Source organism: Rousettus aegyptiacus, unplaced genomic scaffold (assembly GCF_014176215.1).
Source record: "Rousettus aegyptiacus isolate mRouAeg1 unplaced genomic scaffold, mRouAeg1.p scaffold_m13_p_2, whole genome shotgun sequence".
Lineage (NCBI taxonomy): Eukaryota > Metazoa > Chordata > Mammalia > Chiroptera > Pteropodidae > Rousettus > Rousettus aegyptiacus.
The window spans coordinates 164,375,320-164,398,852 of NW_023416295.1; the positions used below are offsets into that span (position 1 = coordinate 164,375,320).

The following is a 23,533-nucleotide window of genomic DNA, read 5'->3' on the forward strand; positions in this document are numbered from 1 at the left end:
TTAATCAGCTATATTTTCTCTCATTCAGTAGGTTGCCTTTAGTTTTGTTGAGTTTCCTTTGCTGTGCAGAATCGTTTTAGTTTGATGTAGTCCCACTTGTTTTTGCTTTTGTTTCTTTTGCTTTTGGTGTCAGATTTAAAGAAAAATCATCACCAAGACCTATATTAAGGAGATTACTGCCTATGTTTTCTTCTAAATTTATGGTTTCAGGTCTTATTTTCAAGTCTTTAATCCATTTTGAGTCAATTTTTATGTGGTATAAGAGTGGTCCAGTTTTCCTGACCATTTATGGATGAGACTATCCTTTCCCCATTGTATATTATTGGCTCCTTTGTTGTATATTGTCCATATATGTGTAGTTTTCTCTATTCTGTCCCATTGATCTGTGTCTTTATGCCAATACCATACTGTTATAATGCTATAGCTTTGTAATATAGTCTGAAATCAGGGAGTGTGATTCTTCCAGTTTTGTTCTTCTCAGGGTTGCTTTGGCTGTTTGGGGTTATTTATGGTTCCATACAAATTTTAGGACCGTTTGTTATATTTCTATGAAAATTGCCATTGGAATTTTGATAGGGATTGCATTGAATCTGTGTGTTGCTTTTGGTACTATGGACATTTTAACAGTATTCTTCCAATCCATGAGCGTGGAATATCTTTCCATTTAGTTTTCGATATACAGGTCTTTCACATCCTGGGTTAAATTCATTCCTAGGCATTTTACTCTTTTTGATGTTTGATGCTTTGTTTCTGGTTATCTGTGATACATATGTGTGTATGTATGTACATACATGTATGTGCATGTATATAACTGTATACATGTATGTATATATCACATAGTGGTTAGCAGCATAGACTGGGGTCAGGCCTTGGGGGGGGTTTGAATCTTGGTTTGCTGCTTGACACCTCTGTGCTACACTTCTGCACAACAGAGATAACGACGTGTAGCTGATGGATGGATGATTGGATTAACTCGTGTAAAGCACTTCATGTATCAGGAACAGTGCTATAAATATTAGCTATTACGATCACTCTCATAGGCAGCAGTGCACTTGGCATATAATCGTCAGCTGGTACTGTTATTACTCTTTTAGGTGGAAAAGTTTGAAGATAAACAGCCTGAATTTGACTCCAAGTGGGTCTCATATAAATGATTCCTTTTTTAAATAGCTAAGCATAGAGACAATGTAAGGCAGGTCCCGCACTTCCCTAAAGAAGGCAGTCTGACAGGCGCTAACCAATCAGGGCAGCACTGGGAAATGATGAAAATTGGTGAGGATAGCTGGCTAATAAAAAGGTCCTATTTCCCATCCCACCTTTCTTTTACATGGCACATGTTAATTTTTTGGAGTGCTTTCATATGTATTAATACACATTTCAGTAAGTTGGGAGAAAGGGTAAGTCACCGACTGTTTCTAAACTTAAAAATTATTTTAAAATACATGACACATGCAAGAGTATATATGTCTGTACTGTTTGGAGAATAAAAATAGTAACCAGGGTAGCCGTAGGCTGAGAGCCTATTACGGCACCGTCTCAGACGCACGCTCCCCTTGCTCCCCCTCCTCCCAGCTCCCTTTCGCAGAGAAAACTACAGTGCAGAATGTTGGCGCCTCTTTCTTGCTTTCCTCTAGCATTGCAACATGTTTTTTTGAATATTTTTGCATGTTTTTAAGTTAGTATAAATGGATTTTTACTATATGCCAATATGGCTTTAATTCCTCATTTTTGAAATTCATTTGTTGATATATATAGTTAACATTCATTTAGTTTTACTTCTCTAGTATTGTTATGTGAATAGATATTTTATCTATTCTGTTGACATTTGGGTTACTTCCGGATTTGGGGTACTGTAACCGTTACTGTATGTGTCTGGGTATGTGTGTTGAGTTCCTCTAGGATGTGTACCCACAAGTGAATCTGCTAGTGGTAGGGTCCGTGTCGTTTGCGAGTTTATTAGAAAGAACGCCAAACTGCACTCCCATCCATGCATGGATGAGATTCCCCGTTGCTCCAGCCCTCCAACAGGTGAATTTCTGCAGTCCATATTATATCACAGTGTGGTTTTAATTTGCATTTCCTTGAGTATATGAAACCGAACGTATTTCTCTTTAAGAACTCTTTTTATTCTATGAAATGCCTTCATGACTTTTTTTTTTCCAGTTTATCTTTTAATTATGGGAATATTTTATATAGTCTGCATAGTAATTTTTTGTCAGTCGTGTGCTTGCTAATATGCTCAGTTAATTTTTTCATTGTGTGGTGTTTTTGTGAAGTTAGTTTGAATGTATTGAATTTGTCTTTGTTTTTCTTATGATTTACATGCTTTGTGGCATAGTTAAGCCACACATTCTTAATTTTTTTTTTTAATTGTTAAAAGATTTTAGTTTTCAACAATATTGTTCATGTCTTGAGATTCTTTCCACCCTGAACAGTTCTAAGTGAGCAAAAGACATCCAGGGGACCATGGCTCTTGTAGCCTAGCAGAGAATTCCTGATCTAATTATGCTCTGCAAATCTGTGAGGCATTAGTTAGCACTGAACTCATAATTTTGTGGTGTATCATCTCATGTTGGCTCAGACCAGACCAGCCCATCATGTCTCTGACGGTGTATGCACTATAAACATGGATTCCTCAGGTGGACCCTGTATAACAACCTAATTTGAGGTTGCAAAAGTTGTTTTATCTACCATTTTAAAAACACCTTTTAAAACCTGGTATTGAGATCACATTATTCCACTAACATTGAATACAGGTTTTTTGATTATCATCCCCCTCTGTTGTGATTTCATTATGCCCTAATTTTTTGGAAATTAACTGTTAAAGCTACAGAACTGACTTTAGTTTTCTTCCAAGGATATTCTAGAAAATAACCACAGAAAGCAAAAGAAACAGAATGATAGATTTTATTTGCTAGCATTTACTGCTAGGTTAATTCATTACAAAGACAATGATATTCTGTTGAACCTGGTTATAATTAAACACATGGTACCAATTCATTATACTTATTTCCGGGTCAGAAGGAATGGTGGATCGGGCTGAGTTGCCAGGAACTGAATTATGTCAGGGGTGGAAATAGGAACTTTATACCAAGCCCCATGACCAGCTGTGCTTCAAGTGACTTAAAATTAACTGGTCCCTTCCTTGAGGAGGGTCTGGCTCAGAAGAAACAGGACCTGGTAGAGCTATACCCTGTCCATGGTGATCCACCACTAAAAACAGTAAATATCTAAAGGACTGTAAACTTCTTAATGCTGGTTCATTAAGGTTCCACTTCTGTGTAATGTAAAATTAAATATCTTTTGTCGTACTCATCTGCTAGTCTTTTTACTGCATGTCTAGGGCAATTATCAAAACTAGACCTGCATTTCTGCTAGTGTTCCGGCCTCAAAGCAGGGCTCGTCACCTAACTGCACAAATTAATGCTATTAGGTCCAATTATGAGACAAGCTTGATTATAAATACAATTTTCAGAATGACAGGCACTTAAAGCTTATTAAGTAAAATACAAAAATAGATTATATTAATAGGAAATATTTAGTGTTTATCAATCTAGGCTTTTACCATTTTAAAAAAAGGATACTGGAAACTAAAAAGATGACATTCAAATAAAGTGAACACTGCATTTTCTCATAACTTTCATTTGAGCGCTGAACAATAACAATCTAAGAAAAGACTTACCACAAAGCACCTAAATTAACATTTGTAGATGGGTAGGAATGTTGTCAACCATTTCTTACTGTTTCCCTCCCAAGTCTCTGTACCAAGGCATTGAGAGTACATTCCACACGTGACTGTCAGCGTTCTGAAACCAGGTCGTGCGCCTGTGTATCAGAGAAGTTGAAAACCCTTAGGGAGGTAGCTCTCCTTCCTGGGTGCTCTTCCCCCAAAGGCGCAAGAGAGTTAGGCTTCAGATTCTGCGCCTCTATTTTCACTTGGATTTCCGTCACTGTCATCTGGTTGATCGTTTAATAGTACATATTTTCCATCATTGGTTAGTGGTATGGACAGCATTAATTGAGCCAATGCTTCCGGATCCTGAAGTTAGGAAAGTTTAAGAAGGAGAAAAGGAAACACTTAAAATGCACTTAAAACCCCTTTGGGTTGGCTTTCATTATGTTCTGTTATCTAGCCACATTCCTTCCTGTCTGTGTATGCCTTCAGATGGGTCTCTGTTTCTCTGGAAAACACTCAATTGCATTACTCCTAGAATCTGGGCCTAGGTTTTCCCCTCAGCCAAAATATCATTTACATAGCCAAATCATAATCATCTTCCCAGAAAGAGTCCAGAGAGGAACTTCCTTCACAATACACCTTTGCCTTCTGTCTTTAAACACCTGTCTTTTTTAATCTATACTAAGAGTTGGCAAACTGTGGGCATTTGGCTCACTGCTTGTTTCTGTAAACGTTTTATTGGAACATCGCCCTGCCCATGCATGTGCATACTATCTGTGGCTGCGTTTGTGTTAACAGCAGAGTTGACTCACAGAGATGGTAAGGCCAAAAGACTGACGATCTGGCCCTTTACAGAAAGGTCTGCCAAGCCCTGGTCTGTAACAAAACACTGACTTGCAGCGCTTGTCATTACTTCACGGATGTCAGTCTCAGTTCTCGGTCCTCCTGCCCTCCCTCGCAGACTAGAACCATGCTGATACAGTACCCACTAGCTGCTTGTCACTATTTAAATTTAATTAAATTTAAAAATCCAGTTCCTCAGTCACACTAGCCGCATTCCATCTGCATATTTTCCATCACTACAGAAAGTTTTACTAGACAATGCAGAACTCTGCAGAGCCCCCTGGGGCAGGAACTGTGTCTGTCTTGCTCACTGCTACAACTCCAGGGTTTTTCTCATACAAATCTGGCTCTTGGAAACGTGTTGGGTGAATGGAGGATCCTAAGCTGCTGAAGGACAGGAAGGTCTGAGCACATGGTAGATACTTAATTTTGTACCGTCTCAATCTGAAAGACAGGAAATCTAAAAAAGCAGCCAAAACAAAAAAAGATAAAGCAAGAGCTGTAGCAGTGACGTATATTAAAAACTCCACGTGTTACCAGTGACTGTGGAACTAGCTGATCAAAAATGTGGTTAGAATGCTTAACAGGAAATCCCAAACTTGGCCACACTGCCAAGGAAGCATTGTTTCTCTTGTTGAGAGAAATTCCAATATGTGTATAGGTATCTTTTGAGCAGTTGTTAAACCAGCACCAACCAGCACTAAAAGGTACCTTACCTTTTGAACCTCAATGATTTCTTTCCCCAAATTAATAGCATAACATATCTGCAAAAGACAAAAAAAGAGGTGTTTGGCAAAGGTAGAAAAGGATAAAGAATTTTAGAAAAAAATATCGATTGTGCAAGTACAGTGAGGTCACTGTCTGCTCACGTCAACGTGGGGACAGAGGACCTGGCTGTAGGAGACGCATCACCCGGGGCTCTGAAGGTGAACGTCCGCCTGTCCTCGTCTCCTGCTGCCAGTTAGTGTGTACAAAAACAAGCAGGTAAGTGGAAACTGAAGTTACTCCAGTGTTTAAAATTCTTAACGGGATACTTGTTCCCTTTCTCTTTTTACCATATTTAGCCACCGCTTATTCATACACACAGTGGCAAACAGATACTTGCTAAGAGGGTTGATTAATTTTAAGTAGCAAATACTGTCACAGAGTTTTTCATAGTAAACAACAGTGAGATGTATTTTCTTGATGTCTGCTTTCTTGGTTTGCTAAAACTAGGTTTTTCTCCACTGTAACTTTTGCTTTAACTTTTTAAAAAAAGAATAGCTTTGAGGGGAACTGCTTTTAACATTTCCTGAAAACACTACTAAACAATTATATCTCACCATTAAAGTTCTTCATTCACTTAATTTGGTTGATATGTATTCCCACGGGGAAATTTCACTCCAGATTTCTTTCAATGGGGTCTTTCTAGGGGGTATTATCTAAACTCCTCAACGTGGACTTGCAGAATGGTCAACTAAGCATCCAGAGGAGTGGTACAAAAAACACCTTTGAATACATCTCTTTGGACTGAGATATTATGGAATCTTAAGATGAAAAAAAAATAAGACCTTTTCGCCTTCTGAGTTGCTTTCAAAAATGTACGTGCTCAGGGACTCTCCGCCTGTGGATTCGGGCACGCGGACCACAAAGCCAACCAGTCTCTTGTTTTCCTGATGAGCAGCAAACTGGGTGACGCTGGGAAGCTCGAACTGGAAAAAATAAGCAGACTGAATACCACACAATAAATGAAATAAGCAGACAAAACCATTGTCTATGGAAAAAGGACAAAAGTACACTATGACTGTCATTTAATTTGGTAAATAAAACTTATAAAAGTGCCTACTCTGTTTAAGACGGTCATAAAGGTGAATGAAGAAGTAATCATAAAATTAGTATGCATGAGGATACTTACACTGGCCCTTGATACTTGAGTCTGAGGATCTATTAACCTGAAATTTTAAGAGATTCAGTATATCACAAATCTTGAATAAACTTAGAAGAGTTTATAGAAGTTGAGAATGAAGTCACACAAGGACCCTCCAGATACGAAAATACAAAGCCTGGTTGAGGGCGAGGTGAGACAGCTCCAAGTGAGCATCTGAAGGGAGCACGTGCCCTGGTTTCTGCCTTTGCTGAACCTTGTCAACACTTATTTTCCTTTAAAAAAAAGTCATCCTAGTGGTGTGAGTTGGTATCTCACTGTGGATTGATTTACATTTCCTTTATGACAAATGGCTGAGAATCTTTTCATGTACTTGTTGGCTATTGTACATCTTTGGGGAAATACCTGCTTAAGTCCATCCATTTTTTAGGTGGCTTTGTCTTTCTGTTGATTTATAAGATTTCTTTGTATATTTTGGATACTAGACCTTTATTAGATATGATTTGCAAATACTTATTCCCATTCTGTGGGATATCTTTGCACTTATTTTGACTGTTTTTTTATGCCTTAGTTTTTCACAGTGTTCTTACATATATTTAAGCTTTTGGTGGAGATAAGAATAATGAGCCAATTCCTATAAAAGGTCCAGGACATACGTGGAGAAAACTTTAATAAATATAAACTCTTATTCATAAAAACCTAATTCTAGTATAAGGTTTATAAGGAAATGAAAAGGACTTATTTTAATGAATGGAAGAAATGATATTCCGATTTTTGAAGCTAAGTACAGGTCACAGTTGTAAATGTTTTACATGTATTAACTCATTCTTTCCTTATCACAACACTATGGGGTGTGGATAAAGTTATTTTCATATTATAGCTGAGAAATCGAGGCAGAGAGGTTAAATAACTTGCCCACGGTCATGGTCATACAACTAATAAATGCCAAAGTCAGGAATAAACCTAGACATTTTGGCTCTAACACAATGCTGCTGTCCTATAGATAAATTTTTCACACATAAATTTTTCTAGCAGTCACATTTAAAAAAAATGAAACGGGTGAAATTATTTTAATATACCTACTTAATGGTTCTAAAATATAAAATTAGAGGTATTTTGTATTCTTGACTGGGAGACATAATATAAAATTAGACATATAATGTAAACTCAGAGATATTTTGCATTCTTGATTGGGAGAGGGGTCATATGAGATCTAAGATTGGTAGGTATTCTACACTGACCATACATCTCAGTTCAAACTAGTTATGTTCCAGGTGCTACATATAGCTACGGTACTAAACAGGACCACGCAAAGCCTATGCTAACCATGGCTTGGCAGCTGTTTGCCATTTTTTTATTCATACAGATCTTATTACCTGAACCCCCTAGTCACATAGTTAACATTGCCTGACTTCTTTATTTTCAGCCCAACAAATATCAGATTTTCCTTGTGGTAGTCTGTCTCAGGCAGGTTCTGGTCCTGTTTTCACTGCTGTTAAATTTTATAAATAGTCCTCTCGGAAATGAAAAACAAAAACAACTTCCATTTTCAAACTCTGAGATACAGAGTAACTCTCGAGTAATGGCACCTTATGAACAGGATTCACTCATCACTAAATATCTCCAAGTATCAGTTCTTGTCTTTAAGGGAGCACGTTCTAATATTCTAATACGTCTCACAAAGCTGAAACATAAAAAGGAACAGGGCAGAAACCAGAGTAGCATCTTAATCCAATCAAATATTCTAGATGGGTAAATGTGCCTTAAAGGGGAATCCGATGAAGCGCTAAGAAAAGTCTGGAAAATGGAACAACGTACCTCAGAGTCTGACTGGTGACCATCAGATGGGACTCTGTCATTCGGAAGATGTTATGAATAGCCCGGGCTGCCAGCACCTGTCTCATCGCTTCGTAAATCACTTCAGTAGTGGCGTCTGTTTTAACTGCCATTGATCCCAAAAACCGAACTATAAACATCTGCTGCAAAAGAGAATCTGCGAGAGAGCATTTTCGGCTCAGGGTCACGTTCACGTCCTGCCTGGGGCTGATCTGCACCCCATGTCACCGTGCTGGTCTGAGAATAGCCACAAGACCTCAGGTTTGGCTGGCTTTCTACAGAGGGTTTTCCACCAAAATTTCTCCATACTCTGCTTTTATAAACCTTAAACTGCCAAAGCCCTCAACCTCTTATTGTTGACATTTTGTCTGTCTGGAACTACACCAGAAAAGCACCTCTTTCTTCATCTATAAAATGAGGCGGCGGCACCAGATGAACATCCTCCTAGCACTAAAACTGGGTGACCACATGGAGGTGGCTGTAGATGCATCGCACCTTTCCTCTGAAAATAAGGTTTTTCCACTAGACAATAAAGTGTATTACTGTGGCCCACTGATTACGTCTTCTTGCAGAATAAAACTGAAGAAAATAAGACTTGATGTTGGGTTTTATTAATTACTGAAGGGCAGTGATGACCATCATTAACAGATCTAGTTGGCTTATTGAACTTCCAGTATTAGCTTAATAATGGCATATGACCTGACAAACCTGAGAAACAGCACCATACCTAGAAGATCATGAAGAAGGTTTGAGATCTTCTTCTGTAAGAATATTTCACTTACCTACCATTTTTGCTCACTTGCCCTCCCATTACTATCCTTGCCCCTAAAAATAATGAGTTAATTCACTAGGAAACTATAACTGATGTGTTTTAAGTGGTTATTGCCATATGAAGAGTTTTAACAAGTTTGGAAGTTTTTGTATAGGCTGTTAACAGTATGGACTGTATGAAAAGTCAGCTAGATACAAGTGGAGAGTCACATTTGAGGCAACTTTTTTTTTTATTTTTTAAGGCGAAGCAACCTTTGGTTGACCTCACAGATTGCAAGGATCTTGTCAGCTAACAATCCCTTATTTTTTATTTTTTACGCCTACAGCGCCTGGTCTTCCTAGGGGTCTCCTGTCCAAGTACTGACCAGGCCCGGCCCTGCTTAGCTGCCGAGATCAGACAGGACCGGGCTTGTTCAGCGTGGCATGGCCATAGACAGGAGTGCCAGTTCTTAAGTGCTACTTTTAAATAGGTACCATTTTATTCTCATGATAGTCTCAGGCCCCAGTCATGAAGCTGCTGTGTTAAAATGAGGTCTTGCTAGCACCTGTAGCTACTAAAATTGCCTTGGCTGGGAACAGCAGGTTATGGTCAGCTCTTTTGAGCATGTTCTGATGTACATTATAAGAATGTAAATCAAAAAAAAGATGAATTTGAACAGATATTATTCAAGTAATCTTCAAATTCAAGAACGAATTTATTTGTGCTTTGGGTTTTTAAAAATGAAACGACACATTTATGATTCACCCAAACTGCATTTTAAGATGATCATTTTTATCCCCTTTGACTTAGTTCTCATATTAGATATGGGAACCTTCTATGCAGCAGTTATAAAAAGGGTATACATGTGGTTAATGGTGCAATGACTGTAGAAAATCTGTCAGCTTCCCCTCAGTTTGTACCAAAGACCTGCCCTAAATGCTTGTGTCCTAGTGAGTTTTCATAGAGAAATGTCTGTGCGTCATAAGTTCAATTCGTATTTCAAGTCACAGCTCTCTAGAACATGTCACACCTCTAGAACAACAGCCCTGTTCATTTCGTGCACGGTAAAGAATGAGCGCGCCAGACTAACCACTTACCTTCTGCTTCTGGAAACGTGTCATCCTCAGTTTCACCAAAAGGGTTGATACGCCTAGGGGAACAGCCAGAGGCCAACAATCATGACCCCTTCAGCTAAAAGGACACTTAACACGCGAAGGCTAAGGCAGAATGGCAAGTCTTGGGAGGCGGGTAGGGCCGCGAGATCTCACTTCTAGTTCCGTATCTCCCGGAGAGAACCACCTCCCCCAGCACACACCTGCTCCCTCTGTTCTGATCGAGGAATTCTGTGGCAGGAAGCACAATGTCGAACTGAATAGGTGTTCCAGGTGCAATCAGTTCTTCGGCTTCAGGTATACTGACTGTTGCTTTGGGAACGATCTTGTCATTTTCCATCTCTGAATTTTCCGGGTTCTCACTGAAGTATAAACAGGAGGGGTTAAAAAGAAAATCAAACAAATCCCTTTTAATCTTATGCCTTTACAATCAAATGAATACATGTTGAATTGCTGATGTAGACAAGGGGGAAGATTTCAGTCAAGCTTCAACCCATTTCTACAAATAAAACTTCGTAAAACGCCATTCATTCCTTGGTAAAGTCCTTCAGATCTTCCCACTACCCACTCAGCTCTGCCGCATAGCATTCTGTACTGTGTTTTACTCCCTATTGCATTATCTATCGATTTTCTTTTCCTGGTGAGACAGGATTTTGAAGGCAGGGGCTATAGCTAAATCATATTTATTACTTGGTACACAGTAGGTAGTCAAAATGTCAGCTAAACGAACCACGCACCTTGGCCTACCGGTCAACCACAGCCTGGCTCTGATTCCTCCTGAGCGCCTCCTTCCCCCTCCCTCCACACTCCCTCCACCAGAGCGGCAGCAAACGCGCCCTGTGCTTTCCTCCCCGTCTGACTCCATCCCAGCTCTGCCGCTCAGCTCTCCCATACTTCAAAGGCCACTTCGAACTCCTGTTCATCCACGAGAGCTTCCAAGGCCAGGCTGACCTGCTGCCCCCTCTGCACTCGAGACGCAGGGGCAGTCTTGTCCTCTGCGCCTCTGGAGCTGTACTGGTTCCCATTATGCTGCCCGTTTTCTCAACGCCTTCAGCTCTGCTCCGCTGCCCGCACCTCCTAGGCAGGGCACCTAATTCTGTCACATTTGGGCTCAAATCTCCTTTCTGACCTTATTGTCTACTGCTCATGCTCCCTGTGCAGCGTGCAAACTCTGGCCCCACACGCAGTTACTTAACCGCTCCGATCTTCCTGATGACTCTCCTCTGGAGTCACCAGGTAATACCTGTCAAACACTTAGCAGGGCTCTATGGGCCACTAAAAGAAGGATACCAAATATAGTCATAATTTTCATTTACCATTTGATAGGTTTTCATTGGCATGATAAATAATATAGCTCTATTATTTAACCAAATGGAAACTCCCATTAAGACAAAAAGGTGAGATTCCTGAACAAACTCTAAGGTGATATTCAAAATGAGAAAAGCTACATCCATGAAAACGATCACTATAAATGATAACAGCAAATGAGAGACAATCTAAATATTCAATAAAAAATGGAACAGCATGAAAACATCAAAATACGTGCAGATAAAGTCTGGGTAGTAACATGGGCACATACAAGGTGACTTTGCAGCTTCTTTAAAATGTGTGTTTTGGCTCCAGAAGTGCTGAAGCTCGTAGAAAATGTGGGGGGGGGGGGGGGAACTCCTGACCAGCTGAGCCCTCACTGCCAGCCCTGTTTGCTCAGGGGCCACGGCACAGTACAGTGTGGACGTTGAGATCAGAAAGGTGTGAATCAGGCTCTGCCCCTCACCTGTGGTGTGAACCTGGGAAAATATTTAACCTTCGTGGCCAGACTTACCGCTTCTATAGAATAGGGCTGAACGCCCCCCCACCCCGGGTGTGGCTTGTGAGAATGAAATGACTTGTGTCAGATTCCTAATACATAGTTTGGCTCCACAAAAGCTACTTTTCTTTTGTCCTTTAGTTACCTGGGGCACGAGCTTTCTTGTTTTTTTCCAAAACTTGTAATGGGAGTCACTGCTTGGAGAGCTGTCTGATTCAACTTGATGGCGACCGCCTAAAAGTCCACAGGAAGACACGCTCGGTCTCAGGAGGTGGATACTGCCCCCAGACTGAGGATACTGACAGGGGGCGGCGGGGGCGGGGGGCGCTGCTTGTTACCTCGGGGTTGTCGGTCAGGTAGATCTGTCTGGAGATGTTGTTGATTGCACATATCCACTGTAGAGGACATTAAAAAAAAACCCACTGAATCTCAGTCACCCACTGTGCTGACAAGGAAGTGAAACAAATGAAATCCTTACCTCTTCATTCTCCTTTCTGCTTTCTGCCTGGAGGATTATTCCCCTGAAATAAAAATGCATCTCGGTGACTGAGGGTCATTCTACGTAAACTGAACTGAGCTGGGGTCCTGACAGGAAAGGGCCAGGACAGGGGAAGGAAAGAAAATGGGTCTGCTTCTGCCGCTCACTCACTATGAGGCCTTGGACAAACGCTTCCTTTCCCCGGGCCTCCGCTTTCTCGTCTATAAAATGAGCGGGCTCGGTTCAGACCTACTAGCCCAAATCTACTAACCCAAAGTGCTGACCACCTTGTTGGCCCCTCTAAGATGATCCACGGCAATCAGGACTCCGGCCCAGCCGCCCCTCCCCGCCACAGCAAAGGAGGAGTTAGCAGCCATCCCACTCTTCCCCCCAAATTGGAAGATCTGCAGAGGGAGGGCAGGGATACAAACAATACTGCCCGACCCTTGGGAAGGGACTCCGCGTCTGCTAGTTCCTTCGTTCCTCATCTCATCTGTGGGAGGCAGGGAAGGTGGATCTCATCCCTACTTCACACCCGAGGGAACCGAGGCCCAGTGGAGCAAAGTGACTGCCTGGACCACGACTAGAATGCTGGCATCTTCAGGCGCGGCTCACTTCCCATCACTGAGGGAGGAAGGGTGACGTCTACCACTGCCGGCCGGTCCTGCAGCCCCACACCGGCACCGGCCCACGCCTCCCGAACACGCTGCTGCTCAAATGGTGTCAACTGAGGACCCCAACGGAGAAAGCTAACTGACTGACGGAGGGGGCCACTGCTGTCCCCCCGGGCACGGGAGGTCCGGGGCACCTCAGGGGGCTCTGAGCTCCCTGGAGCACCGTCTGAAACCGCTGCTCTAAGCCAGGAGTCCTGCTGGGATGGGATCCACTGTCAACGACTACAGAGCTGCCATCGGGGCCCCCGAGGGCTGGGGACAGCGTGTTAAGGAATGACGCTGTGCACATGGCCCGTTTAAGCTAGGAAAGCGGACCCCAGTGGGTCCTCCTTAACTCACTCTCCTTCCCATCCCTGCCCACAGCGCAAGCCCAAGTGCTCGTCTGGGGACAGGCGAGGGGCGGCTGCAGCCTCCTCTGAGACCCTGTGCCGACACACGGCCACCACTGTCGCTATCTCACACACCCAGGTCATGTCTAAGCCGCACGGCAAATCCTCACTGGGCCTCCTCCACGGGCTGGACCCCACATGGGTCACCTGTGCTGGCTTACAGAGAACACAAAGTCCTCCTCCCCAAAGGCCAGCACCACCCGGAACGGGCCGCTGCCACGGGGGGCGGGCAGCAGGCGTGAGCGCGGAGGCCCCCGGCAGGGCTGAGCTGCTGCACCTGCTCTCCCCCCACGGAAATCCACGTGACGTACGATTTTCCGTTGGGGGTGGTGATCTGGAAGCAGTATCGTCGGTCTTCACAGTCCACGGCCATCACGGAGCAGTTGTCCAGGTCCTGGATCAAACCTCCAGCCACGGCTCCCCTGGGCTGACACATGAGATTCCCGCCTTGGGTGAAGAAGTACAGTCTCTCCCAGGTAGTGGTGACCAGCCCTGTTTTACTGTAAGAATTGTGTTTGAAAAGCCCATTAGTACCAGGAAGCCATGTGGCACCCCAGTTCTGCCCCCTTAGGGGTACCAGTGACGATTTAGAGACACTGTGTTTCTTTATATAAAGCAAAACTGCTTTGAAAATAAATCAAGAGCAAAGAGGGCAGAAGAGGTGCGATTCGGCTTGAAGCACCTGGGAGGGCATGGCCCCTGCTCATGGGGGTGCTCGTCCTGAGGGGACCAACTCCAGGATGGGGGTGGGATGTGCCTACCCCCACAGCAGCCAGACTCTGGCATCTGAACCCCATATCTGAAAAGAGAACTAGGCCATCACCATCGGGGACTGAAAACCTGGGCGATCATTTCTCTAAGACGTGGAGCCAAAGTGCTCTTGCTCTAGCTAGCGTCACCCGGGTCGTCGGCCCCCCAAATCCAGGGGCTTTTACCAGGTTGGGTTTTGCTCCATCTGGATGTTACTGTTTTGTGGGCTGTTTTTATAACAGTTTGAAAATCCAGTTCCTGGCAAATAACACTAGAACCCTGTGGAGTCTCCTATCTGTACAGAACTAAGGGAGACATCTGGCTTGTGATCACCAAGCTTACAGACCTCTGGAGAGCACTCCCTCAGCAAGAAAACAGCTGGCCGTTCCTCTCCGCAGACCCTCCGCTTGGGAGAGAGGAAACACGTTTACTTGATTCAGTTTTTACTGAGTAGTGACCATGTGCAAGGCACTAGGGATCGCGCCTCATTAATTATAATTGCCAAAAGAGGATAACAGCCAACATCTGAACGCTCACTACCTACTAGGAATTACCTCATTCTATCCCTTTACGAAGCAGGTGCAATTATCAGCTGTTTTACAGATGAAGCACTCGAGGTCCAGCCCAGCCACAGAGTCTGACACCAACCAGCTCAGTCTCCCTACACCTGACAGCAGCCTCCCTCTGCTCTTAGACACAGTCACACCTGATCATTTCTTTAATTAAAGTGGACGTTTAAAGACTCACGTGTTAAGTACGGGATTCCACCTCTCGGGACCTAGATGACTGAAAGCATCTTGGCCCTCAGCCTCTGTCTGGGTGGTGGGTCTCTGGCACACTGCTGTCTGCTGTCAGGGGCCCAGGTGGGAGAACTCAACAGTCCAGGATGATGACAGTTAAGAGTGGCCTACCTACAAATGGCCACGGTGACCAGGGACAGGGTGGCCTATGCTGTCCTGGAGTCTACGCACTGTTCTCACATGCCTGTCTCCAGCCTGTCCCCCAGTGCAGTCTGGGACCTGGGCTGAGGCCTCCTGGGTCCCAAGTGGGAGGGAAGCTATGGTGGGAGTTCTTCCGGATCTCACCCACCCTCACCCTTGAATGGGGCACTTAGATGCTCTTCGGTCGCTCCCAGGGAAAACATGTCAGAAAGAGGGGCAGGTGATGGCATTCTCACGTTCTAAGATTAAGGTAACCAGCCTTCTGGACGAGGCCCCTGTTGCTCCGGGGTGTGGCCACATCGAAGTCTGGAGTGTAAACAGATTCGTCGACAGACAGCAGCTCTTGCTGGGATGCGCGCATCGCGTCTGCTTCGGCTTCCAGTTCCCCCTGAATGCTTAAGACAGAAGGGGCCAGGTCAGCCCCCATCACCGGCCAACCCTGCAGGCTGAGCGCTGGCTGGCGGAGCTGCCCCCCAGGGCTTCCTGCCTCACAAAGGGAGCCGCGGCTCTCCACCCAGACTTAGGTCCTGGGAGCTGGAGATCCCAGGACTCAAGTTACGTTACTCTGAGTGTTTACATGACATGCTGCTGTTTTAAATCGGAACATACAGAACAGTTTCTCTGCTGACAAAGTCCTATCCAGAACTGTGGATGCAAATTTTAGGAGAAATTTGTATCAGCACATTTCTCAGTGGCCGCATGCACAGGTGGTCAGTAAAAGTGCCAGAAGAGTGAGAAGGAACCAGCAATTGTCCCTGTTCCGCTGTCCCCGCCCCCCCACCACCACCTCGGTTTAGGCGGCAGCCGGGGGGAGGGCCACTGGAGACAGGAACATGGCCAGGGAGTGGCACCAAGGTGCGACCAGAGCCCGGGCAATGCTGTTCCTTCTACGACAGCCATACGACTGCCCACCTGGTGGTGACCGTCTTGGTTAGAAAGTCCTGAACACAAGCTGCCAACGTGGCGCATCCTTCTACGAAAGCAGGCTCGGGAGGTGCTGCTCCGCCTGTCCACTGTGTTAAGGAGACAAGACTGATGACAGATGCTAACATCGGAAGGAGCCCCGGGGGCGGGGGCGGGGCCGGCTGCCCGGCGTCTAAGCGGTTAAGGTCATGCGTTCCGTGTCCTCCTCTTGGAGATGCAGTGCCCACTGTCTGTCTCGTCTAACTGTCTCTCGTTAAGCAGTCGACCTCAGTCAGTTTTGGCTATTCTGACATTTGAGTGGAACGACGGGGACTCCACCACCGGTGGCTTTAGGACAGGCCGGCTGAAGAACAAACGTCACCGGCTTAGGCTGTCGTTGCCGAGGCTGAGGAGGACGTGAGAAAACAAGCCGCGCGGTACGGAGAGGGAGCGAAGGAGCCGAAGGGCCACGGAACCGCTCAGGCTCTCAAGCTTTTGTGTGTGAGGAACCTGTGAAGGCCCGATGAAAGGTGAGGACGCGTTCCCGGGAAGCACACTCGTGTGCACCCACGAGACATCCGCACACACTCGGGGAGCTCTCGCTGACTGCCCCTCCGCCGCCCACACAGACTGCAGCCCAAAGCCTCTGAGCGCCCAGTCCGAGGCTCCCAGGAGCAGGGTAGAAAAGTGACTGCTTTCGACTGGTTCTCTCCAAAGTCAAAAGCATGTTTCATTTAATTAAAAACAAACAAACAAACATGTATATGAGAAGCAGAAGGAGCCAAGAAAAAAGGTGGAAATTTATCCCTGAGTTAGCGAGGCAAAGAACCCCCGGCTTCGTGGGGTGGTTCGAAACGCCACTGTCCGGGTTTAGGCCGGTTCTGGATCCTCCCGCAGCGGACACGAAGGGGCACCAGGCAGCCGCCTCCCAGGACCAACGCAGGGCGCTGGCGCCTGCACCACACTCTGCTCCTCGGCCTCTCTGGGCGGGCGGCCGGCACACCGCCACGCAGCAGCAAAACCACCTCCGGGTCGGAGAGCGGTGGCGGCATTTACCTACGCGCCACTGTAAGACCGAAGCGATCGGGAAATTAGAATCCCCGACCCGAATGCTTTAGCTGTTTGAACCACAAGGTTCAAGTGCTTCCAGGTTCAGCTGGGAGCCCTGCCCGCTGCCTGTTGCCCTTGTCACGATATATGCCTTGTGAGGCAGCAGAGGGACGACTGAGAACTAGGCCCGGCCCTTGACAGGAGGCCGGGGAGCCAGGGCTTCACGCCCTACGCCCCGACTGCTGGAATGGCGGGCGCCACACTCTGGTTGGCCTGATAACGGCTCACGAGAATGCTGACAAGGAGGGAGGACACAGGGTGCAGGATCCACAGGAAGTGTATACCGTGGCATCTCGAAAGTGGGCACAAGTGTCCTGCCAACCAGTAATGAAACAGTCTAGCATCTGACATTTGAACTCAGATGGTTCTCCCAGAAACACAGAAAGCCATGGAGTTCTAAGCAGGATGGCGAAAGAGAGAGGAGGGAGAGAGGGTACTGTTACAAAGTGAAAATGTAATAGCTTCCCTTCTTTTTACTCTCTCCTAACATCCCAGGGGCTAATAATCAAGTTAAAAGGCAAGAAACTGAACTCGGATTTCACAAATCGCTTTCCAGCGTAATTGTAAATCTAACCTGCATCACTCACTGCTGCCAGCGAACAGAGAAAAAACCCTCTGACCCCCAGGGAGGAGCGTGTGCTCTCATGAGGCACACCTCTCTCGTGCTGGCAATGCTCGCCACTGGTTCTTGGGATTCATTATTTCCAGAGCATTCTAGGTAGCCTTCTGCCTAAATAAATTCCACTGCTTGGCCTTCATGGGGTACGATGAAATGCGACACCCTCAAGAAAATGAGCAACATTCCCTTCATTTTCTCACACAATAAATTCCTATACTCATACTTCCACTGTGTGAATTTTTCAAATTTATATATGCACACACAAAGACATATTTCTACACCTCAGAAATTGTGAAAAGTACTCAAGGAACCGTGTCTCTTATTTCTTTACGAAATAAGCCTGGCGCTTGGAGGTACCGGGACACGTCCTCTGAGCTCAGCGTCGCGGACGCCGATGACGGGCGTGAAGGGAGGCAGGGCGGCCACGGCATCAGTCGGCCCAGGACGGGCTGACGAGGTGATGTAGTTTTAAAAATCAGCATCCGCAAGGCTGAACTGCGGTTTGTTAGATTAATTCCAAACAGGTTTAATGCCTCTTTCATTCATTATAAATGAATGTGATGACTGGTTTCCTGAAAAGCTGTAGCACTGCTGGCTGCTGACCTCATCGGTTCTCAAAGGGGGGAAAAAAAAGGCACTCTTCCGCCGCCCAGTCTAAAGCGACGCAGACTCATGTTGACATGAGAACGCCCTGAGAACAGGACCTTGGACTTGACCGGGGAGTACCCCAGTGGACGTTTTAGTCTTTCATTTACATACAACCTTTTAATGTAGTGGAGAGGCCTCTGGGCTCCACACAAGCCAGGAACTGCAAAAATCGTTACTTTTTCATCACAATATTCACAAATACCAGTAGCTAAGAAGATGACACTGTTTCTGAGGGTTCAGGTTGTGGACGGAAGCCCCGTGAGACCCTCTGCAGCCAGAACGTCCCCCACATCCCAGAGGGCCTGACTCGGCAGGAGAGCGAAAGGCACACAAGATCCAGTCGGGAGCCCAGCATTACCTGTGAACCATGTCTGCAACGGAAGATAAAAAGCTGTCCATACTTCGGGAAAACATCTCCGCTCCCTTCTTAAAAAAGTTAATCTGAAAGATATAATTATGATCACGTGAAAATCATGTAGGAAAGGTAATCGATGAAGTTAACAGGTGTGAGACTGACAGACGGCATGGGGCAGGTCGCTGGCTGGCCGGGCCCCTCCTCGCCTGCCGCACCCACTCCACCAGCCGCCATGCCAACCGACTTACTCCCACAGCCCCGGGGGCGTCTGCAGAAAGGGGGTGGTGAAACCTGCTATCTTGCTCAAAGGCTGTAAAGATCAAGGATAACATAACTTGAGCGCCTGGTGCTACCAGGTGCATCAATAATTACTCCTGGTAATTACTTCTGATTATCTTCATCAGCAGCCTTTTTCCTGTATGAATTCTAGATACCGGGTTTCCTGAGGGCAAGGATTAGGTCTTATTCACCTCTGCATCTCTAGAGGTTAAAGCCGTGTGTGACGAATGACATGCACGGCACCAAAAAGAAACAAACGGCATGAATGAGGTTCTCGGAGAAGCGAGGGCCACCTCCTGACGGACCCTGGTCACTAACCCGCCTGCAGCTCTGAACACAAGGCTGGATGCCGGTGACCTGGCTGCGAAATTCCAGGGAGAAAATATCTGAAGGCCCTTAGAAGGCTCGTCAAACCCTAAGGTCAACTGACAGGGGCTGTGCACACGAAGGGCCCTGGCGCTGCATGGCTGCCCAACACCGGCAAGGCCCTCCGCCCCCACGCTGTGGCGGATGCTCCCTCTGACCCCCAGGGAGGGTGGCCCTGAGAGACCCTGAGAGACCCGAGAACTGTACAATTTGAATGGAGCTGCAGCTGCTGGCTTCTGGGGACCAGCAGAAGGAATCCCTTACTTCGTGACTCCTGGGTATTACTTCCCAGAAAGCGTGGGTCCCCTGACAGACCCTGCAGGGCAGGGGCAAGGGAAAAAGAGGGGGAGGGCCACATGGTGCTTTACTGACATCTGCGATCACCCTGCCCTGCAAAGCTCACGTTTCCATTTCTTTTTATGGACGGGGATTTAAAGACTCTGCATATAAGTATGAACTACTCCACTTTACACGCCTGAGTGTGGAGAGGTAAGAGCTGCAAACTCAGGCCCTGGAGAGAGAAGACATTCGGCTTGGACACGGGTGGTGTCTACACACTGCCCAGCTCATCTGTCTGCTCTGGAAGCAGCCCTCGCCCTGGGTGCGAGGCGCAGATGCTGACCTCTCACCCTGAGGAGGCTAGTGGGTGCCGTCAGGGCAGTTGTGACAGGCTGGGACACCCATGTCCTTACTCTTAACAGCACAAAAACAGATGATGGTCAGAATTACCCTAATGCCGGGTAATACACACGGGGGGATGTTCTGGCGCCATGATGTCTGAATCCTACAGAGATGAACACTGTAAATGCCACTTTGAATCCTCATAGTGTCAAATCTCGAAATCTGTTAAACGAGCATCTGCATTTCTCAGGGTACAACGTCATGGTGGCTTTTCCTCTCTCCTCCCTGAACTTGGAATTTATGCACTAAGTCCATGTCTTAGCTTCCCTACTATCCTCTAAGCTCCTAGGGCAGGGGCTCACGTAATCCCTGACAAAACCTGATGAATGGGTGGATAGAAGGAAGGGATAAGATACTGACTTCTACAGCCACATCGCATGCTACTTACCCTGTCATTACTACACCAGAGTTCATTTGTGTGCTCTCATTAACCTGTACACAGATTACAAAACCTCAGTTTGCAGGCATGAGGACTAAATCATGACTTAATTGAAAACCTGCTTAACAAGGGCCGGGGAAGAAGGCAGAAATGGAGTCAAACACCTCCACTAAGGTAGGGTGAAAATCTGACTCAGTGGAACACAGCATCCAAAGACCAAAGTTCACATGCCTTCGTGAGCAGTGGGAAGGACAAAGGTCATACGATCATCCACTAACAAGGGCGGATGCTCGATGACAGATTTAAAAAGGCTGAGGAGGCACAAGGAGAGCGAATGCTTCGGAACCGTCCAAAGATTCCTGGGGTTCGGTGACAGCCTGGTCCAAGAAAAGGAACTGGTTTTCATTGGGATTAACAGGTCTGCAGGGTGAGGAACTATGTGCTCATTACGTCCTGAAACCTGGATGTTCTTCGCATGAAGAATGAGACGTGTCATCCTCAGTCCTCAACAATGACGCTGCCGCCACCTGACAACAACAGTGCACTCTGTTCTGCTTCCTGAGGCGCGGGGCGGCACCTGAGCTACTGCACCCGTCTCCTCTCGCTTAAAAAGTCCAGCCTGGGGGAAGCGGTGTAGTCCTTGGCCGTGAAAAAGGGTGAAATCAGCCGGTATCAAGCCCATCCTTTCGATCTTTCAGGGTCCTCCCAACTAACCGGGCTCCTCAAGCGCTGACCGATCAGGCCTGCTGCCCTTCTGAGCCTGTCCCTGACCCTGGGCCTCTAATGAGCAGGGATCACTGCCCCAGAGGCAGGGCTGTCCGTCCGGGGAGGACAGGCGTGAGCGGAGGTGAGAGAGAGGAGAGCAAAGGGAAAACCGGCATTCCCTAACGGAGCTGGGACGTTTGCCAGGGCAGAGCAGCACTTAATGGAGGGGGGGGGGCGGACATGGCGAGCCAGGACACGCGTGTGGGCGCACGTGCCAGCGTGCGGCAGCTGGCCGGCTCCCCCGGGTTCGCTGAGGCTGGAGCCCACAGCTGGGCAGCGCTCATTTTGGGCTTAACCCAGCTTCACTCAGATGACACGGGAAGATTATATCGCTCTACTTAAACATTACCTCTGAAGGCAAAAGCTGACTTCGGTGGCTTCATCATTCAACAACGCAGCCACCATATCAGATGCCAGACAACTGGACTTGCATGTTTAGAGATCCACACTCATTGCCCTTTTCTCTGAATGGAACTGTTATATATTTTTTGAAATATATGTATTTTTAAAATGTATTATAAAACTAATAGGTGTTCGCATGTGGGCTTTTTAAAAAGTTGCTGACGGTTTTCTCCTCGACATTTTGTTCCCTCACATCCCTTTCTGTTCCTAGCTCGTCGACCGAGGGCAGGTTCCTGGCTGCGTCTGCCACATGCTGGAGCGAGCCTTGGAGTCAGCGTTAAGTGGGGCTACGGCAGGGCAGCGATGGAGGGTGACGGGCGGTGCCGCTCGCCTCACACTCACACTTGCTCACTCCTGCCCCTGCCAGGCTGGTGACGCACGGCTGGGCCCCAAACTGAAACCAGAGGCTCCCTGCAGATGTTCCGCGGACCCCCGGCTGGGGCGAGAACCAAACACACACACCCTACGGAGATGCCATCGAGGACTGACAACGTTCCCCACGCCCCAGACGCCGAGGTGCTGGCAACAACCTCGGCGACGGAGCCTCTGACAACAGCCCAGCTCAGGGTGACCTCACCACACAGAGCAGCGAAGGAATGTGTGGCGTCCTGGGCTGTAAGCCTGGCCCTACCGACCGACCAGCCCACTGCTTCTCAGGAAATCGGGCCAGGCCCGGCTTGCACTTGGATCAGAGACAAAGGGCCACGCCAGCTCCTCCCCACGGGAGGCGTGGGATCGAGGCCCTCGTTTCCTGCACGTTCAGCCTAACGAGTCTTGCGAACGGCGATCCAGCCCAACTGGACGCACTCCAAGTGCCGAGTCTCACTCGGCGAGTTTCCAGGGAGGGTGTGCATTTGTGTTCCTTTCTCTGCTGATGCCTTGGCTTGTCCTCTGCTACCTTAGCAGAAAGCCATGCTGTCCTCCACAGCTGGCTCAGGCCTGCGCCTCCGGGACGGGCTGCCCTACCTGTCCGTGCGCGAAGCCCATCATGGGCTCCATCATGGCCACGCGCTTCCTGTACTGCAGAGCGTTGAGGGCGCAGTAGTACTGGAGGGACGACAGGTGCTGCTTCCGCCGGGCGGCCACCACCTCCTTCACAACTTCGGTCTTCACCTGATTACGAGGCGAGAGGAAAACGTCACCTCTGCTGGACGTGGCAGTCCTGCGAGAGCATGCAACTTCAAAACACGTTTGTTTCGACGTGAGAACCATTTTTTGTAACAAACAGAATGAGATCTAGATCAGATTCTACCTCGTGTTTTAAGAAATCCAAATTTAAAGCATCAAAGTAACAGCATCTCGGCGTTGGGGAGGCTGCCCTGGGGTGAAGCCAGAACTCTCTGCGGTAGCACTACACGGCACTGTGACCCTTTAGGAAAACGACTGGCAGAAGAGGCACTGAGAGCCACGAACACTGCATCCGAAGGAAATTATGCCACAGAAATACAAGTTATGTGCCTAGAAAAATATTATTTAAAGTCGCAAAAAAGCTGGGAAGCCTGGGTTAAAGTACCAGGGTCAATATCCAGGGCAAAGAGTTCAAGTGCCTGAGTGTATATGACTCAGATAATCACGTGAAGTCCCGAGCTTAAGTTAAAACCATCATATGATTATAATTTTACAATTTTACAATGGTTCCAGATTGGTGTTTGAAAACCAGTTTGAAAAGCTGGCACTGGGAAGTGGAAATCTATGTATCGGATTCAGAATAAATAATGTAAAAATCCATGTATAGGGAAAAAGACGACATTCATCACGACACTCTGAGTGCCACAAATTCACAATGGGAAGACACGAAAGGACTTTAAATGAAGTGAAAACCCACATGGAAGGCAGGTCTTCTTACCTTTTCGTTCTCCTTTTTTTTAGGAAGCCTGCTATATTTTGCCATTGAGAGGTCGTGCT

At 46.8% G+C, this 23,533-nt stretch overlaps 1 protein-coding gene and 1 pseudogene across 2 annotated transcripts in view; both read right to left on the reverse strand.

The window, feature by feature from the left end:
- Nucleotides 1-2,889: 2,889 nt before the first annotated feature.
- The window catches only part of APPL2 (adaptor protein, phosphotyrosine interacting with PH domain and leucine zipper 2), a 40,414-nt gene continuing 19,770 nt past the window's right edge, over nucleotides 2,890-23,533 (reverse strand). Inside the window, exons 7-21 of one of the 2 annotated variants that reach the window (XM_036237388.1) lie at nucleotides 23,475-23,533; nucleotides 22,595-22,741; nucleotides 18,760-18,842; nucleotides 15,358-15,516; nucleotides 13,742-13,930; nucleotides 12,368-12,410; nucleotides 12,228-12,284; nucleotides 12,035-12,123; nucleotides 10,286-10,444; nucleotides 10,068-10,120; nucleotides 8,202-8,376; nucleotides 6,414-6,450; nucleotides 6,070-6,210; nucleotides 5,236-5,283; nucleotides 2,890-3,825 (exon numbers count right to left, since the gene is read on the reverse strand). In XM_036237388.1, coding sequence (XP_036093281.1) covers nucleotides 3,799-3,825; nucleotides 5,236-5,283; nucleotides 6,070-6,210; nucleotides 6,414-6,450; nucleotides 8,202-8,376; nucleotides 10,068-10,120; nucleotides 10,286-10,444; nucleotides 12,035-12,123; nucleotides 12,228-12,284; nucleotides 12,368-12,410; nucleotides 13,742-13,930; nucleotides 15,358-15,516; nucleotides 18,760-18,842; nucleotides 22,595-22,741; nucleotides 23,475-23,533 — 1,466 coding nt within the window. In that variant the 3' untranslated portion in view covers nucleotides 2,890-3,798. Of the gene's footprint in view, nucleotides 4,040-5,235; nucleotides 5,284-6,069; nucleotides 6,211-6,413; nucleotides 6,451-8,201; nucleotides 8,377-10,067; nucleotides 10,121-10,285; nucleotides 10,445-12,034; nucleotides 12,124-12,227; nucleotides 12,285-12,367; nucleotides 12,411-13,741; nucleotides 13,931-15,357; nucleotides 15,517-18,759; nucleotides 18,843-22,594; nucleotides 22,742-23,474 lie in introns of both variants that reach the window. The other variant, XM_016127058.2, reaches the window with a different exon arrangement.
- Nucleotides 9,308-9,425, reverse strand: LOC118614176 (annotated as a pseudogene).